General features: G+C 39.9%; 1 protein-coding gene across 6 annotated transcripts in view; it reads right to left on the bottom strand.

Annotated features, from left to right (window-relative positions):
* Positions 1–18,776, bottom strand: part of GRIK1 (glutamate ionotropic receptor kainate type subunit 1) — a 460,642-nt gene that overhangs the window by 58,404 nt on the left and 383,462 nt on the right. For 3 of the 6 annotated variants that reach the window (XM_055421544.2, XM_088836755.1, XM_088836791.1), the window contains exons 8-9: positions 5,278–5,385; positions 2,511–2,555 (exon numbers count right to left, since the gene is read on the bottom strand). In XM_055421544.2, coding sequence (XP_055277519.1) covers positions 2,511–2,555; positions 5,278–5,385 — 153 coding nt within the window. The remainder of the gene's footprint in view (positions 1–2,510; positions 2,556–5,277; positions 5,386–18,776) is intronic. The other 3 variants (XM_088836734.1, XM_088836820.1, XM_088836852.1) reach the window with 1 other exon arrangement.

Below are 18,776 nucleotides of genomic sequence, written 5' to 3'. Positions count from 1 at the left end.
AACTGGCTTTCCCTTTTATTTAACTGAAGTAAAATAACACGTTAACAAATGTCTCTTTCTGAAAAAGCAAACTCCCATGATTCATCCCCGCTGGGAGGCTGTTGTTCAGTCACTAAGTACTGGTGGAAGGACTAGATGCCTGGATATTCAGCATTTAGCATTTCAGTCCTGTCCTCTGACCTTGGAGGATTGCCTCTAGGAAGCAGAACCTTCGTTTTCAAACTGTACAGCAAAAGTGGTCAGCAGTAATTTACCAGTGAGAAGCAGTGGGAGGTGGATCAATTACTTGTGGGGCTGCTGCTGCTGCTGCTAAGTCGCTTCAGTCGTGTCCGACTCTATGCGACCCCATAGACAGCAGCCCACCAGGCTCCCCCATCCCTGGGATTCTCCAGGCAAGAACACTGGAGTGGGTTACCGTTTCCTTCTCCAATGCATGAAAGTGAAAAGTGAAAGTGAAGTCACTCAGTTGTGTCCAACTCGTAGCGACTCCATGGACTGCAGCCTACCAGGCTCCTCCGTCCATGGGATTTTCCAGGCAAGAGTACTGGAGTGGGGTGCCATTGCCTTCTCCAACTTGTGGGGAGGAATAATAAAAAACTAAGTAGTCTGATTCCGTCTTCTTTCACTTTGTAAACTGGCATGAGGGAGCAGTCATTTATCATCTAGGACAACAGAGGGAAGCATTTGAAAATGAGGACTTAAGTGCAATTAAGCAAGCCTTTTTTAAAAAAGGTAATGTGACAAAGGGATTCTCAGAAAGTGGCTAAGATCCATCTCTCAAACCTTGAGTGACTCACGCAAACTCAAAATCCAAAGTTGTTGAGTGACATAATCCAGTATCTAGGGGATAAAGGTGACTCTGTTTGCTATATGACAAGTTTTATAAACATATGTTTTAGTGATGAGCTTTGTAAAGACCACCATATCCCTTTCTTTGAAAGAACTTCAGGCAGACTGTTCTCGTTTGAAAAACGTCAGTGTGTAGAGAAGCGCTTTTGGAATTAGAATGCAATGGGAGTGAATCCTTCTGCTGTCAGGTGGAATCTTGTAGGGAGAGGACAGTGTGTTGGTTGGGTCTCAATTCTTCTTGTGCTAGCACTCAGATTACTGCGAATTGTTGATAAACAGTCATAACACAAAACAGCACACCACAGTATATACAGCTTGCAACAATGGGTCAGCAGAAGGAAGAGGCACAAAGGCATGGAGGAAAGCCAGGAAGGGCATCCTTGGGAAGTGGGGGCGAGTATTGCAGTTTAGTGACAAATAAAGGACATTCCCCTCCCCTGAGGATAATTTCAGGACTTGGATTTCATTCCCAAGGATATTTTGTTTGAATTAATTCAACATTGCAGAAAATGCCTGGAGTCTCAAGCTGGATTAGTGTAATAAGCTTTTTTCTGGGTACCAGCTAGGTTCATCTATGTATTAGCATAGAGGAGATGGGATTGTCTTCCTTGTGACTTTGGTAGCCCGATTCATCGAAAATTAAAACAAGGTTATTAAACCTGTGCTTATTTAAACTTAAAAGCAGGACATTTTGGAGCTCATCTGAGTGTGCTCCAAAAGGGAGACAAGGCTTTTGACTACAGGGAGAAACTGTTTACACTTTCTGTGACTTAACTCATAATTCAAAAGATGAAAGTGAACCTGACAGACCGTTAAGTTGAACAACCTGGAGTAATTTAAGGTCCATATGTCAATCAGCAGGTAGTTTAGCAAGTGGTTTGAGGGAGATAGACTGAAAGACAATGTTTGCATATTGCTGGGACATTTTCCTGATCAGAATGTTTGTAATGTCTAACTTTTGTTTCTATAATAAATCTGTGCACATTCATTGACAACATAATACTGTACAATAAGCTATGAAATAGTAGGTGTAATGATTTACAAGACAATCTCATTTCCTTTTCAAAATCTCTAATGTTTTTGTCGTCTGGAAACTGTGGTTTTAAAGCAAATTATGAAACAATATGCACTGACAAGGTTTTGTTTTTCTGCATAAAATGAAGATGGTGTGTAATAAAAGGGAATTTCTGAAAATGGATCATATATTTTGTGGTGGTGACATTGAAGGAGATGTCTCGGCCCCTTGGAGCCTTAGCCTATCTGACTAGTCTGATGGATCAAATCTATTGTAATTTTTCCCCCTTAGGGAAAAAATATTTAGAGTCATGAAAGAATATAAATGGACCAGTGTCTGCTTCTGTTGCAGCTACCTGCTTTTAGTCCTAACAGGGACTGGTCCTACCCAGGAGAAACAAAAATAATCTAGAGGGAAATATTTAATCCATCATTATTTAATCCACCTCAAGTCTGTTTCAATTCCCAGGCAATGTTGTTGAAAGACAACATATTCAATCACCCATGTTCTCCCTTCACGTGGAATTTCGCCTCTAAACTGCAATTAGAGAGCTACTGGTCTGACAAAACTGGAAGGATGTAGGCTTTTCCTTTGGTATTTCCCACCCCACTCCCGGATTTCCTGGAGGTTTTCTCCTTGTACAAACCTTCTTCCACACTTTATATAAGTGTTTAGACACTTCGCCAGCAGCCTTGGTTTTCAGAGGGGAAAAATAAAAATAGCACTTAATTAAAATGGAGCATGGAAGCCAAAAGGCATCATGGCACGTGAGTGCTCACAGTTACACCCCCCACCCATTGTTTGGAATCTTGCAAATTCATTCAACAGAAAGCCTGAGAATAGGTACAGTAAAGACATGAACCAAGTACTTGGATCCTACAGAAGTTACTTCTCCTTGGTGGTGGAATCTGATTTTCACTTTTGCTTTTGCATGCCAAAAAAAAAAGGCAAAATTCTTTTGAATATGCACACCTATGCTGCAGAGCTTAAGGTCTTCATCATTCCTGTTAAAGTGTCAATCAACCAACACGCACATACATAGACACACACACACACATTATTCCTTAGTGAGAAGAAAATGTGCTTATTATTCTTTGACTAGGTGCTTCTGGGGATTAGAAACTTGAGTGAAAGTGAGAAAATAGGCTTTTTTTTTTAAAAACAAAACAAAACAGTTTTCCTTATGGACCCTGCAAAAGGCTGACATGAAAAGATTGGGCATTTCCTTCCTTGCCACCTGAAAGCGATGAGATGGCTTCCCTCACTGCCTTAAGGCTCAGTCAGCCTTAAGGAACTGAGCCCGAGTCGCCTGAAGAAAGAAAAGGTATTGCAAACAATGAAGAGATAGGAAACAAACTGAGAAAACACTTTCATCTAATTCGATTTTGCCTTTGTTAGAAAAACACCACTAGAATGTGCATAGTATCGCCGTGTATACGTCGCTGGGACAGCACAACAGCTCCATCTACTTTGTCACAAGCCTGAGCCAAAAAGAGTTTCCTTAACAGACTTCCTTCTTGCAGTTCCGTACTGTCAGTGCCGTGGAGAGGGAGACAGAAAAAGCAGGTATAGAGACGCAGACACTTTCTTTTAAACAGAACTCTTATAGCCTTTTCGTCTATAACAAGCATGATTTTCTTTCCTTTTGTTCCCTGCAGCCCAACGTCCACATTCCATTACAGAAGTGAGGTGGGTGCCTTGTGCTTTGTCAGAGTGTGTTAAACTAACAGAAGAGGGGATGGGGTGAAGAAATGAGAGAGCAGAGAGGACAGTGAGAGGGTAAGGGAGACAGAGAGAGGAAGAGGCAGAGAGGACAGCGAGAGGGCAAGGGAGACAGAGAGAGGAAGAGGCAGAGACGCGCGCGGAGAGAAAGAGACGGAGGAGGAGACGAGTCCAAGAAAGAGGGCGCTTTGGCAAGGGGAAACGAGCGTGACTAATATGGATTCTCAAAGTTGTGGACTCATTCTTTTCCTTCAGCACTGCAACACCAGAGACTACCTTTTACATGCAGCCTAATTCATCTTTGTTTGTCTTAAGGAAGCTATTTGGCAGTGGGGCAAATGTGTCTCGGTGGCTTCCCTGGTGGCTCGATGGTAAAGAGTCTGCCTACAATGCAGGAGACCTGGGTTCAATCCCTGGGTGGGGAAGATCCCCTGGAGGAGGAAACAGCAACCCACTCCAGTATTCTTGCCTGGAGAGTTCCATGCAAGAAGGAGCCTGACGGGCTACAGTCCATGGGATCCCAAAGAGTCGGACATGACTGAGCGACTTCCTTTTTTTTTTTTTTTAAATGTGTTTCGGTTAACAAAAGCCACAAAACAGAAATGGAAACCTTATCTCATTTTAAAAATCAATCTCAAAGCAAAACATTGTTTCCAAAGATGTTCTTTTACATTAAGCATAACTTTTTGTCCACTTAAAAAAAAAAAAAAACAAAGGAAAACAACACTGGATTATAGAGTTTAGGTGTTCAGACAATTGTTTTTTTTTTGGGGGGGGTCAATATCTTTTATCCCTAAGGTTCTAAAAGTTAAAATCTTCACTATAAGTGTTAATTATCCCAATATATAGTGAATTCACAATATATATTGTGAATACTAAATTGGTGTCATAAAGAGAAGGCAAATTCTTTTATTATTATTATTTTTAAAAATAGTTATATTATTATTATTTTATCTTTTGGCTATGCTGTGTGGCATGTGGGATCTTAGTTCCCTGACCAGGGATTGGACCCTTGTCCCTCCATTGTGAGTGCAGAGTCAACCACTGGACCACTAGAGAAGTCCCTATTATTATTATTAATCAATTAAATAGCTTACAGTTGCATTGCCCTAAATAGTAACTTGAAATATTGAGAGGTTGACAATTACAACTATAATAATCCTAAAATCAAACTCAACATTAAAATACATTGTTAAAGCATATTTCCTCATAAAATTAAGGATGCAAAGTTAGTTTGCTTCAGGAAGCCTTTTACGTTCTGCTTCATTCTGTCCTCTGTCACCCATCTCAAAATGGAGTACAATTAAAATTCACTTTTGACCCTTGGGTGTCATTCCAAAGATAAATCATTGACAGCTTCTGATTTTCCAAGTCTGAACTCAATTTCTTAGAACCTGTGAGATAAGGGGCTAATGATCCCCACGCCTAGGGCGGTATGTATGTATGTAATAATAGAATCATGCTTGTAAATATGCCAAGCACTATGTAGCCATTAGCATTGCTGTTGATAACACACATAATTTAAGAATCTAGTACATCAACATCAATTTGCAGATCAGAGAGAGTGAGCTAGAAAACTGGACATAAATGAATAGGCTGAGAAAATAGCTCCATCATTCCCGTACTTGTGCAAGCAAAATGCATGAGAGGTGCTCCTTTGTAATTTCCAATTTTATCATCAAGGAGGTTACCTTTTCAGTTCCTTCCTCTTTGAGACTAATAATGTCCAGATCAAAATCCTTCCTCAAGCCATCGGTTTTATTGAAGGTGATCCGCCCAGTCAAGCCATCCCACTGAGCCTATGGACAAAAGGAACATGGCGTTACTGTTTAACACTTACCGTCCTTAACACTGTCAAAGTTGTAACACCTCAGATTTATCACAGTATCCAATTATTCAGTTTCATCATGGTGTTACAAACCATTGTGTTAGTTCAGTAACTTGATAGCAGAACACTTCGCTATTTTATCAGCACGCTCAGAGGTTAAAGTGTCTGCCTCCAATGCGGGAGGCCCGGGTTCGATCCCTGGGTCGGGAAGATCCCCTGGAGAAGGAGATGGTAACCCACTCCAGTATTCTTGCCTGGAGAATCCCATGGACGGAGAAGCCTGGTAGGCTACAGTCCACGGGGTCGCAAAGAGTCGGATACGACTGAGCGACTGAACGGAACAGAACGGAACACCTTCACTGGAGAAGGCAATGGCACCCCACTCCAGTGTTCTTTCTGGAGAATCCCAGGGACGGGGGAGCCTGGTGGGCTGCCATCTCTGGGGTTGCACAGAGTCGGACACGACTGAAGTGACTTAGCAGCAGCAGCAGCAGCAGCAACACCTTTACATCAGTCAAATCTGTAATAGTGACACTCTAGATGGGGGAGTATAGAAAGATTGACTGTAAAATGGTCTGCCCATGGACTAAACAAAGTCTGGGAAGCCACAATATTTGGTTTTCCAAGGTCAATCCAAATCCATTTCAAGCGACTGCTCAGGTGAAGTAATGCCCCTTTTTGTTCTTCGAGTAAAGGATATAATTCATTGACCAAGGGTTGTTTTTTTTTTTTTTTTTTCCGAGCAAACAAAAGCTGAGGAAGTTGGTTACCACTAGACCTGCCTTACAAGATATGCTAAAGGGAGTTCTTTAAGTGGAGAAAAAAGAATACTAAATACTAAAAAAATAGATGGATGCTAGCCGAATCTATGTGGCAATCAGTTCATTATATATGTAAATAAAACCATTATGCTCTTCATCTTAAACTTATACGGTGATTGTTTAGTCGCTAAGTCGTGTCCAACTCTTTTGTGATCTCAGGACTGCAGCCCATCAGGCTTCCTGTCCATGGGATTTCTAAGGCAAGAAGACTGGAGTAGGTTGCTGTTTTCTTCTCCAGGGGATCTTTCTGACCCAGGGATAGAACCTGAGTCTCCTGCCTTGGCAGGTGGAATTTTTACCACTAATCCACCTGGAAAGCTCAGATCTATACAGTGAAGTATGCTAACTATTTCTCAGAAAACTAGGGGGAGAAGGTGCATGGGAGAGGAACACAGCAAGAAGGCAGCCATCTGTTAGCCAGAAAGAGAGCTGTCATCTAGAACCTAACCCTTCTGCCTCCCTGATCTTAGACTTCCAGCATCTGGAACCGTGAGAAATAAATGTTTGCTGTTTAAAGAAAAATCCTTCATTTAATTGCATATGCAATTTTTTGTTTGTTTGTATAAGGTAACAATGGCAGATTCCAGAGACTGGGACATGGGCATCTTTTGGGAGACCACTTTTCAGCCTACCACATATATCAACATCATTTGAGGAATTAAAAATCACAGTAGTTTAGGACTTGCCTGGTGGTCCAGTGGCTAGGAATCTGCCTTCCAATGCAGCAGACACAGGTTCGGTCCCTGGTCAGGGACCTAAGATCCCACATGCTGTGGTGCAACTAAGGCTGCATGCTACAGTTACTGAATACCCTTGCCCTAGGGCCTGAGTTCCGCAACTAGAGAAGCCCATGCACTACAATGAAGACCCAGGGCAGCCAAATAAATAAAATAAAACCAATAAAACACGGTAGTCTGCTCTTCAGAAAACTCACAATGGAGATCTTAGGTCGTTTCATGAAATAAAAAACAGTGGCCCCAGAGGTTGTGAGGTTCAATCATTAGGCTATTCTTGATAACCTTGCCTAATTTGAGTTGACTTACAAATGAGGATAAAGGAGAACTCAGTCGTTTGTATGCACTTAGCTATTTTCCCTGTCCCAACTTCGCCAAATTCATTAGATATATGTAAGATGTGAAAAAGATCCCGAGAGCTGTACTATATTCAAAGAGTTCATGCCATGTGTGTCTGTTGAATATATTCACCCATTTGACCAAGAGGCAGAAGCAATGCAGTGGAAAGAGTATGGATTTATCACAGAGCTGGTTTTAAATCTCTGAAGTATGACTTCAAGCAAGTTACTTAACCTACACCTGGGTTATCTCAGGCTTCAGTGTTTATCCATACAGGGTTTTTGGAAGATTTAAATGGCACTTAATACAATTCTTACCACATAGAAAGCATTTAATATTTTAACGGAGATTATTTTTACAGCCATCTCTTACTTTTCTTCCCCACATTCAAAACTCTAGAATTTGGCTTTCATTACTGTTAATGTCAGTACTCACAGGTGTGGTCTTTTCTGGTCTTGTCTGTATTTCATTTTACAAATTAACATCAAATTCATTGTTCTGAAATGTAATTTCCTATTTATGCAATTTCTCTCAACACATAAAGTATATAATAAATTAATGTCACCTATAAATGAGTCTGAACTTGACTTTTGATGTTTAATTTTAAGTGTCAACTTGATTGGGTCATAGTATGCTGTTATCTGGATAAACATCATCTCCAGGTGTGTCTGTGAGGCTGTTTCCATTTGAATCAATAGAGCTCACTGCCCTCTCCAAGGTTAGGGGTCATTATCTAATCTATTGAGGGCCTGAATAGAACAAGGAACAAACACCCTTTCTGACTGTTGGGACTGGGGCTTCCACCATTGGCATTCCTGGTTCTCATCTTCTTGGTGCCAAGAAGCATCAGGAAAGAGAACTCCCAGTAGTTTAGAGTTTAGCAGAAATAAGCACATTAAATTATTTCAATGAATCACTGTGTGAGGATAAAAACTCTGCACATAGTAACTGAAGAAAGAAGTGTGGATCCTACTTAACCCAACTGCAAGAAAAAAAAAGGGCCAGGGAAGCGTACTTTGAGGAAAGAAGGCCTGAACTCTCAAAGGATGAGAAGTGTGCTATGCTGTGCTGTGTTAAGTCACTCAGTCGTGTCCGATGCTTCGTAACCTCATGAACTGTAGCCCACCAGGCTCCTCTGTCCATGGACTTCTCCAGGCAAGAATACTGGGGTGGGTTGCCATTTCCTACTCCAGGAGATCTTCCCAATCTAGGGATCAAACCCAGGTCTCCTGCATTGCACGCAGATTCTTTACCGACTGAACCACCCGGGAAGCCCTTGATGAGAAGTTAGTTGACCAAAAAAAGATTCACAGCCTGAGTAAAATCTGAAACACAAAACAAGTTGCATCTGCCATGGGTCCAACGTACAAGATAAGGAATGATGAGAAATGAGCCTGGGAAGGAGAGTAGGTGCCTGTTTGTAAAGGTGTTGGGAGTCACACTCATTGGCTTGGACTTTGCTCCACAGACATTTGGGAATCACTGGAGGGTTTCAAGCCTACGAGTGTCATGGGCAGGTGTGCATTACAGCAAGACATTTTGGCAGAACTGAAGGATAATGACAAGATTGTGAGCAGAAGGCTGGTTAGTAGGTCATTCTCAAAGAACAAAGTTTACAGAAATGTATTCTCATTTCTATATATGAACACAGCGGACAGCACAGTTCCTTCATTTCCCTGTCCCAACAACTTGTACACCACAAATACCATCAAGTATTAATAGAAGGAGTTCTACAGCAGGATAGATAGAGTTTCTTGAAGAAAATGTTGCTATTCAAGTTTTACCTAAAGAATATGCTATGCAATCAACTTGTCCAGAACCAACACAGCACAAAACCTATTTTCTGGCGATCATTCAGATCGAATGGATATCATGAAGAAGTACACTTTATCACTTGATTATGCTAGAAGATAAATCAATGTTGGGAAATGATATGTGGACAGGAAAAGCCTACACCTCTCATCTAAGCTGCTTATATGGCCAAACTCGATGTGAGTTAAAGTGCTATGACACATATAGAAAAATGCTTTTTTTCAATCCTAGAACTTGGTCTTCAGAGTTCATCGCCAAGAGAGACCATAATGCCAAACATTAGCTTCTGCTTTAAAAAAGTGATGGTGTATTTTTATCGTCAATACTAGTGCCTGTTGTTAAACTTTCTGAGATATAAGTAATCTCATTCTTTGCATTAGGGCAAAAACATCAATATGGAAGACAAGTAGGGAGCCTCCTCTTGTGTGTACTTAGACACACCTCCTGACTTTGTAATTTCCCTTTTCTCCTCATCATATCCCAATCCTAATTTTTGTACTCAGGTCACTCCTCTATATTTTGCAAGTCAAAGGCTGGCTTCATAGTTAACTGAGTTAACTGAGAGTTGCTCAATAAGTTATAGCAATAGGGTTATAGCAGCTGTAGGAGAGTGGAGAGCAATTTGTCTATGACTTTGGTTCAGTGCAAATCTCTACTGTGTTAAGGGTTTGAACTAAGTCAGTTTTCAAACCCCTTCTTCATGCTTCTAAAACATGTAGTTCCAACCCTCCTCCTGATATGTTTGGAAGGATATAGTTATCTCCATTAAGGTCTGTAGGATTTTCAGAAAGCTTTTTCCTAGAGGCAACTTCTCCTTCATGGGGGGCATGCTGTGAGTCAATTCGATACATTGTCCAGAGTTTATGGAGCTTTCTGAAAATGTGCAGAAATTGGTAGCATTTATCTCTTGATGTAGCATATAGTTCATAGCAAGGTCTTAAAACCCAGTTCAGAAATCCAATTTTATTTCCACTAAGTGTGTCTATTGTGTCCTTTTGTTTGGATTCTGTGGTGCTGGTTATATTCTTGAATTTTGTGTTCCAATCAGTGGTGCAGAGTAATTCCCACTTCTCATTTCTCTTCCCTGTTCATCCAAGTGGTAAAAAGTCCCCTTTTCATGCTCTAACAATGCTTCCTTTCCAGCCTCAATATCTATAAAGACACCCTGCCTAGTCCTTTACTGAACTGAAATATCTTTTGACCTTCAAAGTCCAGTTTCCCTAACTGCCACAATTACCTGTGTGCTTCTGCTTCCCATCCCTAGATGAATATTTCTTATATATTCTTTTTTTGTTGTTTTTCAAACTAATTGTTGATAAGCATTTACTGAAACACCAGTGCATTATTGATCAGGGTGAATAGACGATGACTATGATGAATAAGATCCATGAGGAATCCATTTTCTGAGACAAGCCTGAAGCACATGCAATTTAGATAATGATATATAATTATATTAGTCATAATTACAATTTGCTTGCCTTATGTAGAAGCATTTGCACAGAGGACAATTATAGTATACTTAGCTGAAAACAATACTTAAACTATTGTCCCTATTTTAGGAAATCGCTTTAATTTCTACTCTGCTTTAGACCTCTTGATAACAACTGCTGATAGCAAGTGAGTCAAATGTTGTGACCGTCTTTTCTCTTATAAGATACGCTATTTGATGGCCAAGAGACAAAAATCAAGAGATGAAAGAAGAAAGATGAAAGTTTTTCATTATTTTCACATTTTCATTAATGCTTTTTCATTTCTATGCTTTTTCTCAAGATGATATATATTGTCCAAATAAAATAGAATTTTAGTATTGAGGAAGAAAGTGGCTAGCATTTAACTCTTATAAGAGTCAATTTTTAACTTCACTTAGTTAAAATGATTTCATTCATTTTTTTTCCTAAAGGGGACTTAAACATGTAAAAGAACATAAAGCCCCCATTCCTAGAACTAGAATATTCCCTGACACACCCTGACACAATTTTCTCATTTTGTATGTGTAGTAAATAGTTTCCTATTGAAAGATATAATTTTTTTTTTGAGAACTGGATAGAATGTGCATTTCTCTGTTATGCTTTTTTTCCCTTTCTGTTTCTTTTCTTCTGATTCTGTTTTGATTCTGAATTTCGCTCAAGTATATCAGACTGAAAACATCGTGTCTAACTCATAGCTTGAGCTATTTCTCTGTAAAGACCGGTGGATCCACATCTGGTTGCAGATCATGAGCTGTCTCTGCAACGCTGTTTCCAGTGCGTGGTTAGAGGAGCTCTTTGTGGCTCAGAAGCACCTGGTCTGGGCCATGACCAGGTCTAGGGACCAGTGGGTATTTTAAGAATATAGGCAAGCACTTTGTGTGTTTTTCCAGTAGTCACGTACAGATGTGAGAGTTGGACCATAAAGAAGGCTAAGCACCAAATAACTGATGCTTTTGAATTATGGGACAGCAATGAAATCAAACCAGTCACTCCTAAAGGAAATCAACCTTGAATACTCATTGGAAGGACTGATGCTGAAGCTCTAATACTTCGGCCACCTGATGCAAAGAGTGATGCTGGGACAGACTGAGGGCAGGAGGAGAAGGGGCTGATAGAGGATGAGCTGCTTCAATAATATCACTGCCTCAATGGACATGAATTTGAGCAAACTCTGGGAGAGAGTGAAGGGAGGTAAGCCTGGCATGCTTTGTGATATACTACTTTAAGCAAAATTTCCAAGTTCTTCTCTTAAATTTAAGACCTTGAACTAATGTTAAATCAATTTATGGATAATTTCTAGAAATCTAGATAATTTCTAATATAATATAGATACATCCCTGTCCATCACCAACTCCCGGAGTTCACTCAAACTCATGTCCACAGAGTCGGTGATGCCATCCAGCCATCTCATTCTCCGCCGTCCCCTTCTCCTCCCGCCCCCAACCTTTCCCAGCATCAGAGTCTTTTCCAGTGAGTCAACTCGTGGCATGAGGTGGCCAAAGTATTGCAGTTTCAGCTTTAGCATCAGTCCCTCCAATGAACACCCAGGATTGATCTCCTTTAGAATGGACTGGTTGGATCTCCTTGCAGTATAAGGGACTCTCAAGAGTCTTCTCCAACACCACAGTTCAAAAGCATCGACGTGCTCTGATTCATGGGGTTGCGGAGAGTCGGACACTACTGAGCGACTGAACTGACTGACTGACTGACTGACATAATCACCATTTTGTGTGTATGCACATATATGCATATATACCTTTATTGTTATTTTTATATGTTATAAAAAAGCTGTACCTTTGGGTCATGCTAATGAATATGTTTATATTTACTATATTGAAAAGGTGTTTAAAAGATGTATGTGGCCCTAGGGCATTTCCTATATATATAAAGTAATGGAGTATCCTTTTGTTTTTAAGGTAAAGAGAAAATATGTACCAAATTATGAGAAAGTATAGTGAACAGAAAAATATCAGTGTGGCTAGTACAGAAGGTTTGAAGGAACTCTTATTTGCACTGAAGCATAATATTTGCACATAATGAGTCTGGGGAAGAAAGCAAAGAAATGTGTGAAAAATTTGGCAGTTTGCTCAGTTTTGACAAAGTTTATTAATAAGATACTTATTTTATTATTTTTTTGGCTATGTGCACAGCGTGAGAGATCTTAGTTCCCCTCTGCAGGGATTGAACCTGGGCCCTGGCAGTCAACATGCCAAACCTTAGCCACTGGACCACCAGGGAATTCCCAGGGGATGTATATTAATTTTGTGAGTACTTTTATGCCAAATGCTATATGAATGTTAGAGTTTTATTTTAAAATCACAGTTGGTCTCAGAGTACTTAATCTGCTCTTAAAAGAAGAGATAAAACTTTATAATTTACCTCCTGTGTAATCTGCTCATCTGTTCTCATCATCAACAAGTGGTTTCTGCCTTATTCTCATGTTTGTCTGAAGACTTTGCTGGAAGCTATAGGCTGATAACTGGATCTTTTTCAAAGAATAGCACTGTCAGAATATCATGGAAAAATGGCACCTGATACTCTTAGCTGTTGTTACTTTAGGAAACGGGGTCATTGATACAGGCTTTGGAGCTTAAAGTGATATCATTTAGCCAACTGTGAATGTAGCAGGGACTTCCAGGACTCCTTTTAGTAAGTCTGGAATAGAAGACCTTATGAATGCAGAATGCTGACCCAATATCTGGGTATATAAGACATAAGGAGGATTAAATGAATAGTGGGGGTAAATCTAACTGAGATTATTTGTTTTTGAGTACTGCCAATATTTTTAAATGCTCTATTAAGGCAGTAAGATATATCCTTTATCTTTATCCTTCAATGTAATAACCTATAAATGACACATTCTTTATATGGTAATTTATTTCCCCTTACTCCTCAGAATTCAGTGTCAACTCACTAGTTTTTATTGCAATGTGATTATTTGCATAAGATCAATAGACATCTGTCTTCTGTTTTTACCAGGACACAGTTTGACAAATGGGTTCTGTAAATAATTTCCTGCCAAGGTTGCCATAACTGAGAACAAATCTTAATTAATTAGGTATAGCAAACCACTAATAAGAAACAAGTGTTGCTCTTCATATTTAAAATCAAGATCTAGTCCTCTTAAGAAACCCACCTATTATTTGTTCTGTGGTTTATAGAATCCCATGAAGAAGGTCATTTACTGGCAGGACAGGAAATGTACCAGAGTTTGGGCACTCGAACAAATTCACCAAAATGTGTAGGTACTGTGGAGATGAGTTTCTTGTGTTCAGTTTTTTCTCTGTGCTTGGTAGGGCTAATAATGGCTCCCAAATTCCAAGTGTCCATGTTTTAATCTTTAGAGCCTAGAATGTAGCAAAAGGGATGTCATTAAGTTAGGGATTTTAAAATGAGGAGGTCATATGGCTTTGTCTGGTGGGCCCAGTGTATTCACAAAGGTCTTTATAAGAGAGATCCAGGAGACATCAGATAGAGAGAAGGAGAAGGGAAGAGAAAGAGATTGAAAGATGCTGCATTGCCAGCTTTAAAAATGGGGGAAAGGGTCCACAAACCAAAGATCACAGGAGCCCCGTCACCCTCAAAGCTGGAAAAGTCAAGGATACTGATGTAAAGAGTCTCCAGAAGAAACCCACCCTGACAACATTTTGTCACTAGCCCAGTGAGATTTGTGTCAGACTTCTGACCTCAGAGCTGTAGGAGAATAAACTTATATTGTTTTAAACCACCAAGTTTATGGTGATTTGTTTAAGAAGCAAGAGGAAATTAATATTCCAATAAGAGCCCCTGAAACACTTCTGAAACAAGAGAGGCTTTATGAAAATACAATCAGAGACTCCTTTTGAAATTTCCATGTAGAAATTAATTTTCTGACCTTGCTGCTACTGCAGATAAGTAGCTCAGTCGTGTCTGACTCTGTGTGACCCCAGAGACGGCAGCCCACTAGGCTCCCCCGTCCCTGGGATTCTCCAGGCAAGAACACTGGAGTGGGTTGCCATTTCCTTCTCCAATGCATGAAAGTGAAAAGTGAAAAATGAAGTAGCTCAGTCGTGTCTGACTCTTCGCCTACCAGGCTCCTCTGTCCATGGGATATTCCAGGCAAGAGCACTGGAGTGGGGTGCCATGTCCTTCTCCTTTCTGACCTTAGTAGCTGCTAAACAGAAGGTCTGAATTTGCTGGTCATACACAAAGAAGCTTAAGTAGTTAATCAGAGCTCTTACTGTACCCATGTACATTAATTAGGTCCAAACACAATGACTCCAGACTTTTCGTAACATGAATAATCTTCAGAGATTATTGATGATACAAGAGGGACTGTTGAGAAAATTATCTAAAACTTGGAAGTAAAACAAAAGGATGACTGCATGTGGCTTTTAAGGTCATTCAGGGTCATTGTCTAACGGGCTCACCCAATGATGATTTAATTCTCTAGGGGTTCGTTCATTTGTTTGTTTTACTATTTCCTATTGTTCAGGGTCAAGACTATGAAATTATATGTTAACTTGTAGACTTTTTGTCCAATAGAGATACAAATAATTTATGTCTGGTACAAGAGATCACCTCAAAGGTTATGGTTTTATTGTTCTGTAGGACAATAATCAGTTTTGACTCTAACCCAGTGTTCTTTTTTCAGTTAGCCTCTCTTGATGGGCTATATAATCACTCTTTCTTTAACTTCTTTTTGAATCAGCTTCACTGTCCCTTTGGTTCCATCATTAAGGAATTTATTTCCATCATTATTCTATCAGTGTTTTCACAGCACATGTTTACATTTGTATGAAAGTCATGTTGATAATGTTACAAAGTTATATATTGACTATAGCTAAGTGAAGGAGATCCAACCAGTCCATTCTAGAGGAGGTCAATCCTGGATGTTCATTGGAGGGACTGATGCTAAAGCTGAAGCTGCAATACTTTGGCCACCTCATGCGACGAGTTGACTCACTGGAAAAGACTCTGATGCTGGGAAAGGTTGGGGGCGGGAGGAGAAGGGGACGACAGAGAATGAGATGGCTGGATGGCATCACCGACTCTGTGGACATGAGTTTGAGTGAACTCCGGGAGTTGGTGATGGACAGGGAGGCCTGGCGTGCTGTGATTCATGGGGTCGCGGAGAGTCGGACACGACTGAGCGACTGAACTGAACTGAACTGAACTGAAGCGATATGTTTATATTATCTCCTTTGATTCTCACTGGAGGCAGCCAAGGTAAGTGGATTGTTCCCATTTTAATGAAGAGGAAAGAGACCCTAGAGTTGGTAAGATGCATTGGAGGGATTCAAAACCATGTCTGAATCATATTCTTTCTCCAGCACCATTCTTCATCCCTACAGATAAGGTCATGGGAAAGAAAATGAAGATGGGTAAGCTAATCTCTCTCACTTTAAATCCTCACACATGGGTCAAAAGGAGAAGATATTTTCAAGCCAAGAAAATTAAAAAGATTAAAAAAAAGAAATTATAAATGCAAGTATTAAATCAGTATGAAAATTCTGACTTCCCTGTAACTCAGTGGCATATTAGAAGCCTGTGTCACCCAAACTGACCCAGCTTTAATCTGCTAGGTTTAATCAGAAAGACAAAAGCCTAGCTTTTGCCCTAGCTTCTTGGATCCTATTTCTCAGTTTCTGTGCTTCTTCTCTGCAGAGCAGCTTCTCCTGAAAGTTGGTATCATATAGCTGGAGACTGATGAGAGCCTGAGTCAAAATAAACCAGACATCAGCCTCTTCTGTGTAGTTCCTTCCTTGTGCTGCTCTGTGCTTAGTCGCTCTGACTCTTTGCTACCCTATGGACTGTAGCCTGCCAGTTTCCTCTATCCATGGGGATTCTCAGGCAAGAATACTGGATGGGTTGCCATGTCCTCCTCCAGGGAATCTTCCCAGCCTAGGAATTTGCACGTAGAATTCTGTTGCTTTTCATTTTGCTTTTTTTCAAAGTTTTGAAATTTTTACAATGTTGTGCTTGTTTATGCCATATGGTGGTTAATATTCAGGGCAAGGGGAATGTCTAGAAAGTGTCTGGACTCTTGGTTTTATGCTAGTTTGGCTAAAATGCTCCTAACTTTCTCTCTATGACTGTCCTTTATTGCTCTTCAGAACCTCATTCTACTTGCTTGCAGTGGATTAAATGGGTCCCAGGATGGTCCTACTTTCTATGATTTCCAGTTTGGATTTACCTGTGTGTGGCTGTTCATTGACTCTTTACTGAAAATGCTGGTGACTTTTGCTGACCTAAAACTGAAAAGACAGTGGAACATGTTTTAAAGTCCTTTATCTCCAGTCACAATGAATCTCCTTCCTTGGAACTTTCTTCCTGGACAACCCTCTCTGATTCCATTCTCTTCCTTATTTTTCATCAAGCATACCTCTTTTTCTTATTCTGAGGTAGCAATAAAGCCTTGACTCTTAGAAAGCACATGGCAACGTGTGAAAGAATCAATTTATGGTCCAGAGAGCTAAGTGGAAAAGGAGAAGTTTTCAAGTAAAACAGGATGATTTAATACAACCATAAATTAATATGCTTTTAGCAGCCTAACAAAAAAAAAATCCCGTATGGCATTTAAAAAATTTAAAAATACTGCTGAAAGGCACTTCACTGGTCTTCATATATTGTTCATATACAAATTTTAGTCATAAACCCAGCATTATAAATAAGATGCGCTTCAATAGAGTGATAGTTCATTCTAATTGTTAGCATGTTTTGATGTCTGAGTGTGGTGCATCAGGAACAGTTTGACTTTGGGATCAAATGATGGGGGATTAGCTGGGTGACTCTACATCGCAAAGAGTAGGGCAAGACTGAGGGACCAACAATTTCACTTTAACTATGAGCAGATTACTTAACTTCTTCAACATCCATTTGCAAAAATTAACACTGTCTCTGACTAGTTGTTGTAAATATTAAAGGAGATAATTCTTCAAAGCTTCTAACAGGATCATCAGATGGAAGTTCAATAAAATTACACTTCCTTTCTTGTCTTGACCTAGATAAAAACTCCTCAACTCTCCCAACAGATATAAGATCACTTATAGACCCTTTTGCAATGATCCTTGCTCTGTGTCAGAGCCTTCCTTTATGCTGCTTGTCAGTGAAAAACTAACTGCCTTACTACATCATCAATTACATTAATGCAGTGGCTGTCAAATTCTAATGAGCACAAAATCATTGGGATACTTGTTTAACGTGAGAGCCAGGGATCTGCATTTTTTTTTATAAGCATTCCACTTGCTTTTGAAATCATGAAGAAGGTCCTCATACTATACTCTTAGAATTACTGAAACACGGCTCCAAGCTTGTCAACTGTGTGGACCCTATCCTATCTGTATCTGTTGAATAACCTCACCAAAAATTACCAGTCACCAATCATTGAGCTTGATTTCAGCGACAGACTTCACAGTCTGATGATTAAGGTACCCGTCTGTTTATCTATCTGTCCGTCTGTCTAGCAGTCAATCTATTTATCAAGTTGGTCAAAAAGTTTGTTTGTAAAGTGTTACAGAAAAACCCAAATGAACTTTTTGGTGATCACAGTATCTATCTATCTATCATGCATTTGTCTACCATTTATCTATGGATAGGGAGTATACATTATATAAAATTGAAAAGTAAGTGAGTGGGACTGATAAAATTTTACAGAATTGGGAAAAATTATTAATAGGTGTGGATGGTATAGCCAGTGAAGTTTTTAGAAGATGGAGATGGAACTAGTCATCAAAGATAAACAACATTTGAAAAAAAGCGTAAGCGTTTGCCTGCAGTGCAAGAGACCTGGGTTCTATCCCTGGGTTCGGAAGATCCCCTGGAGAAGGAAATGGCAACCCACTACAGTATTCTTGCCTGGTGGGCTACAGTCCACAGGGTCGCAAGGAGTCGGACACAACTGAGCAACTTCACTTTCTTTCTTTCTTTCTTCTTAAGTCTCTCAGTAAAATATTGATCTAGCAAAATCTGTTATCATGCACTTTGGCATATATTGATTCGATCTATACTCTTATATCCCAAGAAATTTTGAGAAATAATACAGATGCCTCTGGGAGAAGACAGGTGGTGTATTATAGGCAAAAGAGATCCACAGAGTCTTTTCAAAGTCTGTGCTCTCCTTGAGAAAATAGATTTGTCCCCAAAGATACTGATTGCTATAATTGTTCTTGGGGTCACACTGACCTCACAGGTCCTCTTTTGGAATCT

This window comes from Moschus berezovskii, chromosome 1 (genome assembly GCF_049115385.1).
Source record: "Moschus berezovskii isolate FMDL1 chromosome 1, NW_MosBer_1.0, whole genome shotgun sequence".
Taxonomy (NCBI): domain Eukaryota; kingdom Metazoa; phylum Chordata; class Mammalia; order Artiodactyla; family Moschidae; genus Moschus; species Moschus berezovskii.
Note: the sequence above shows the minus strand (reverse complement) of the source record. Positions and strands in the feature narration are given on the sequence as shown.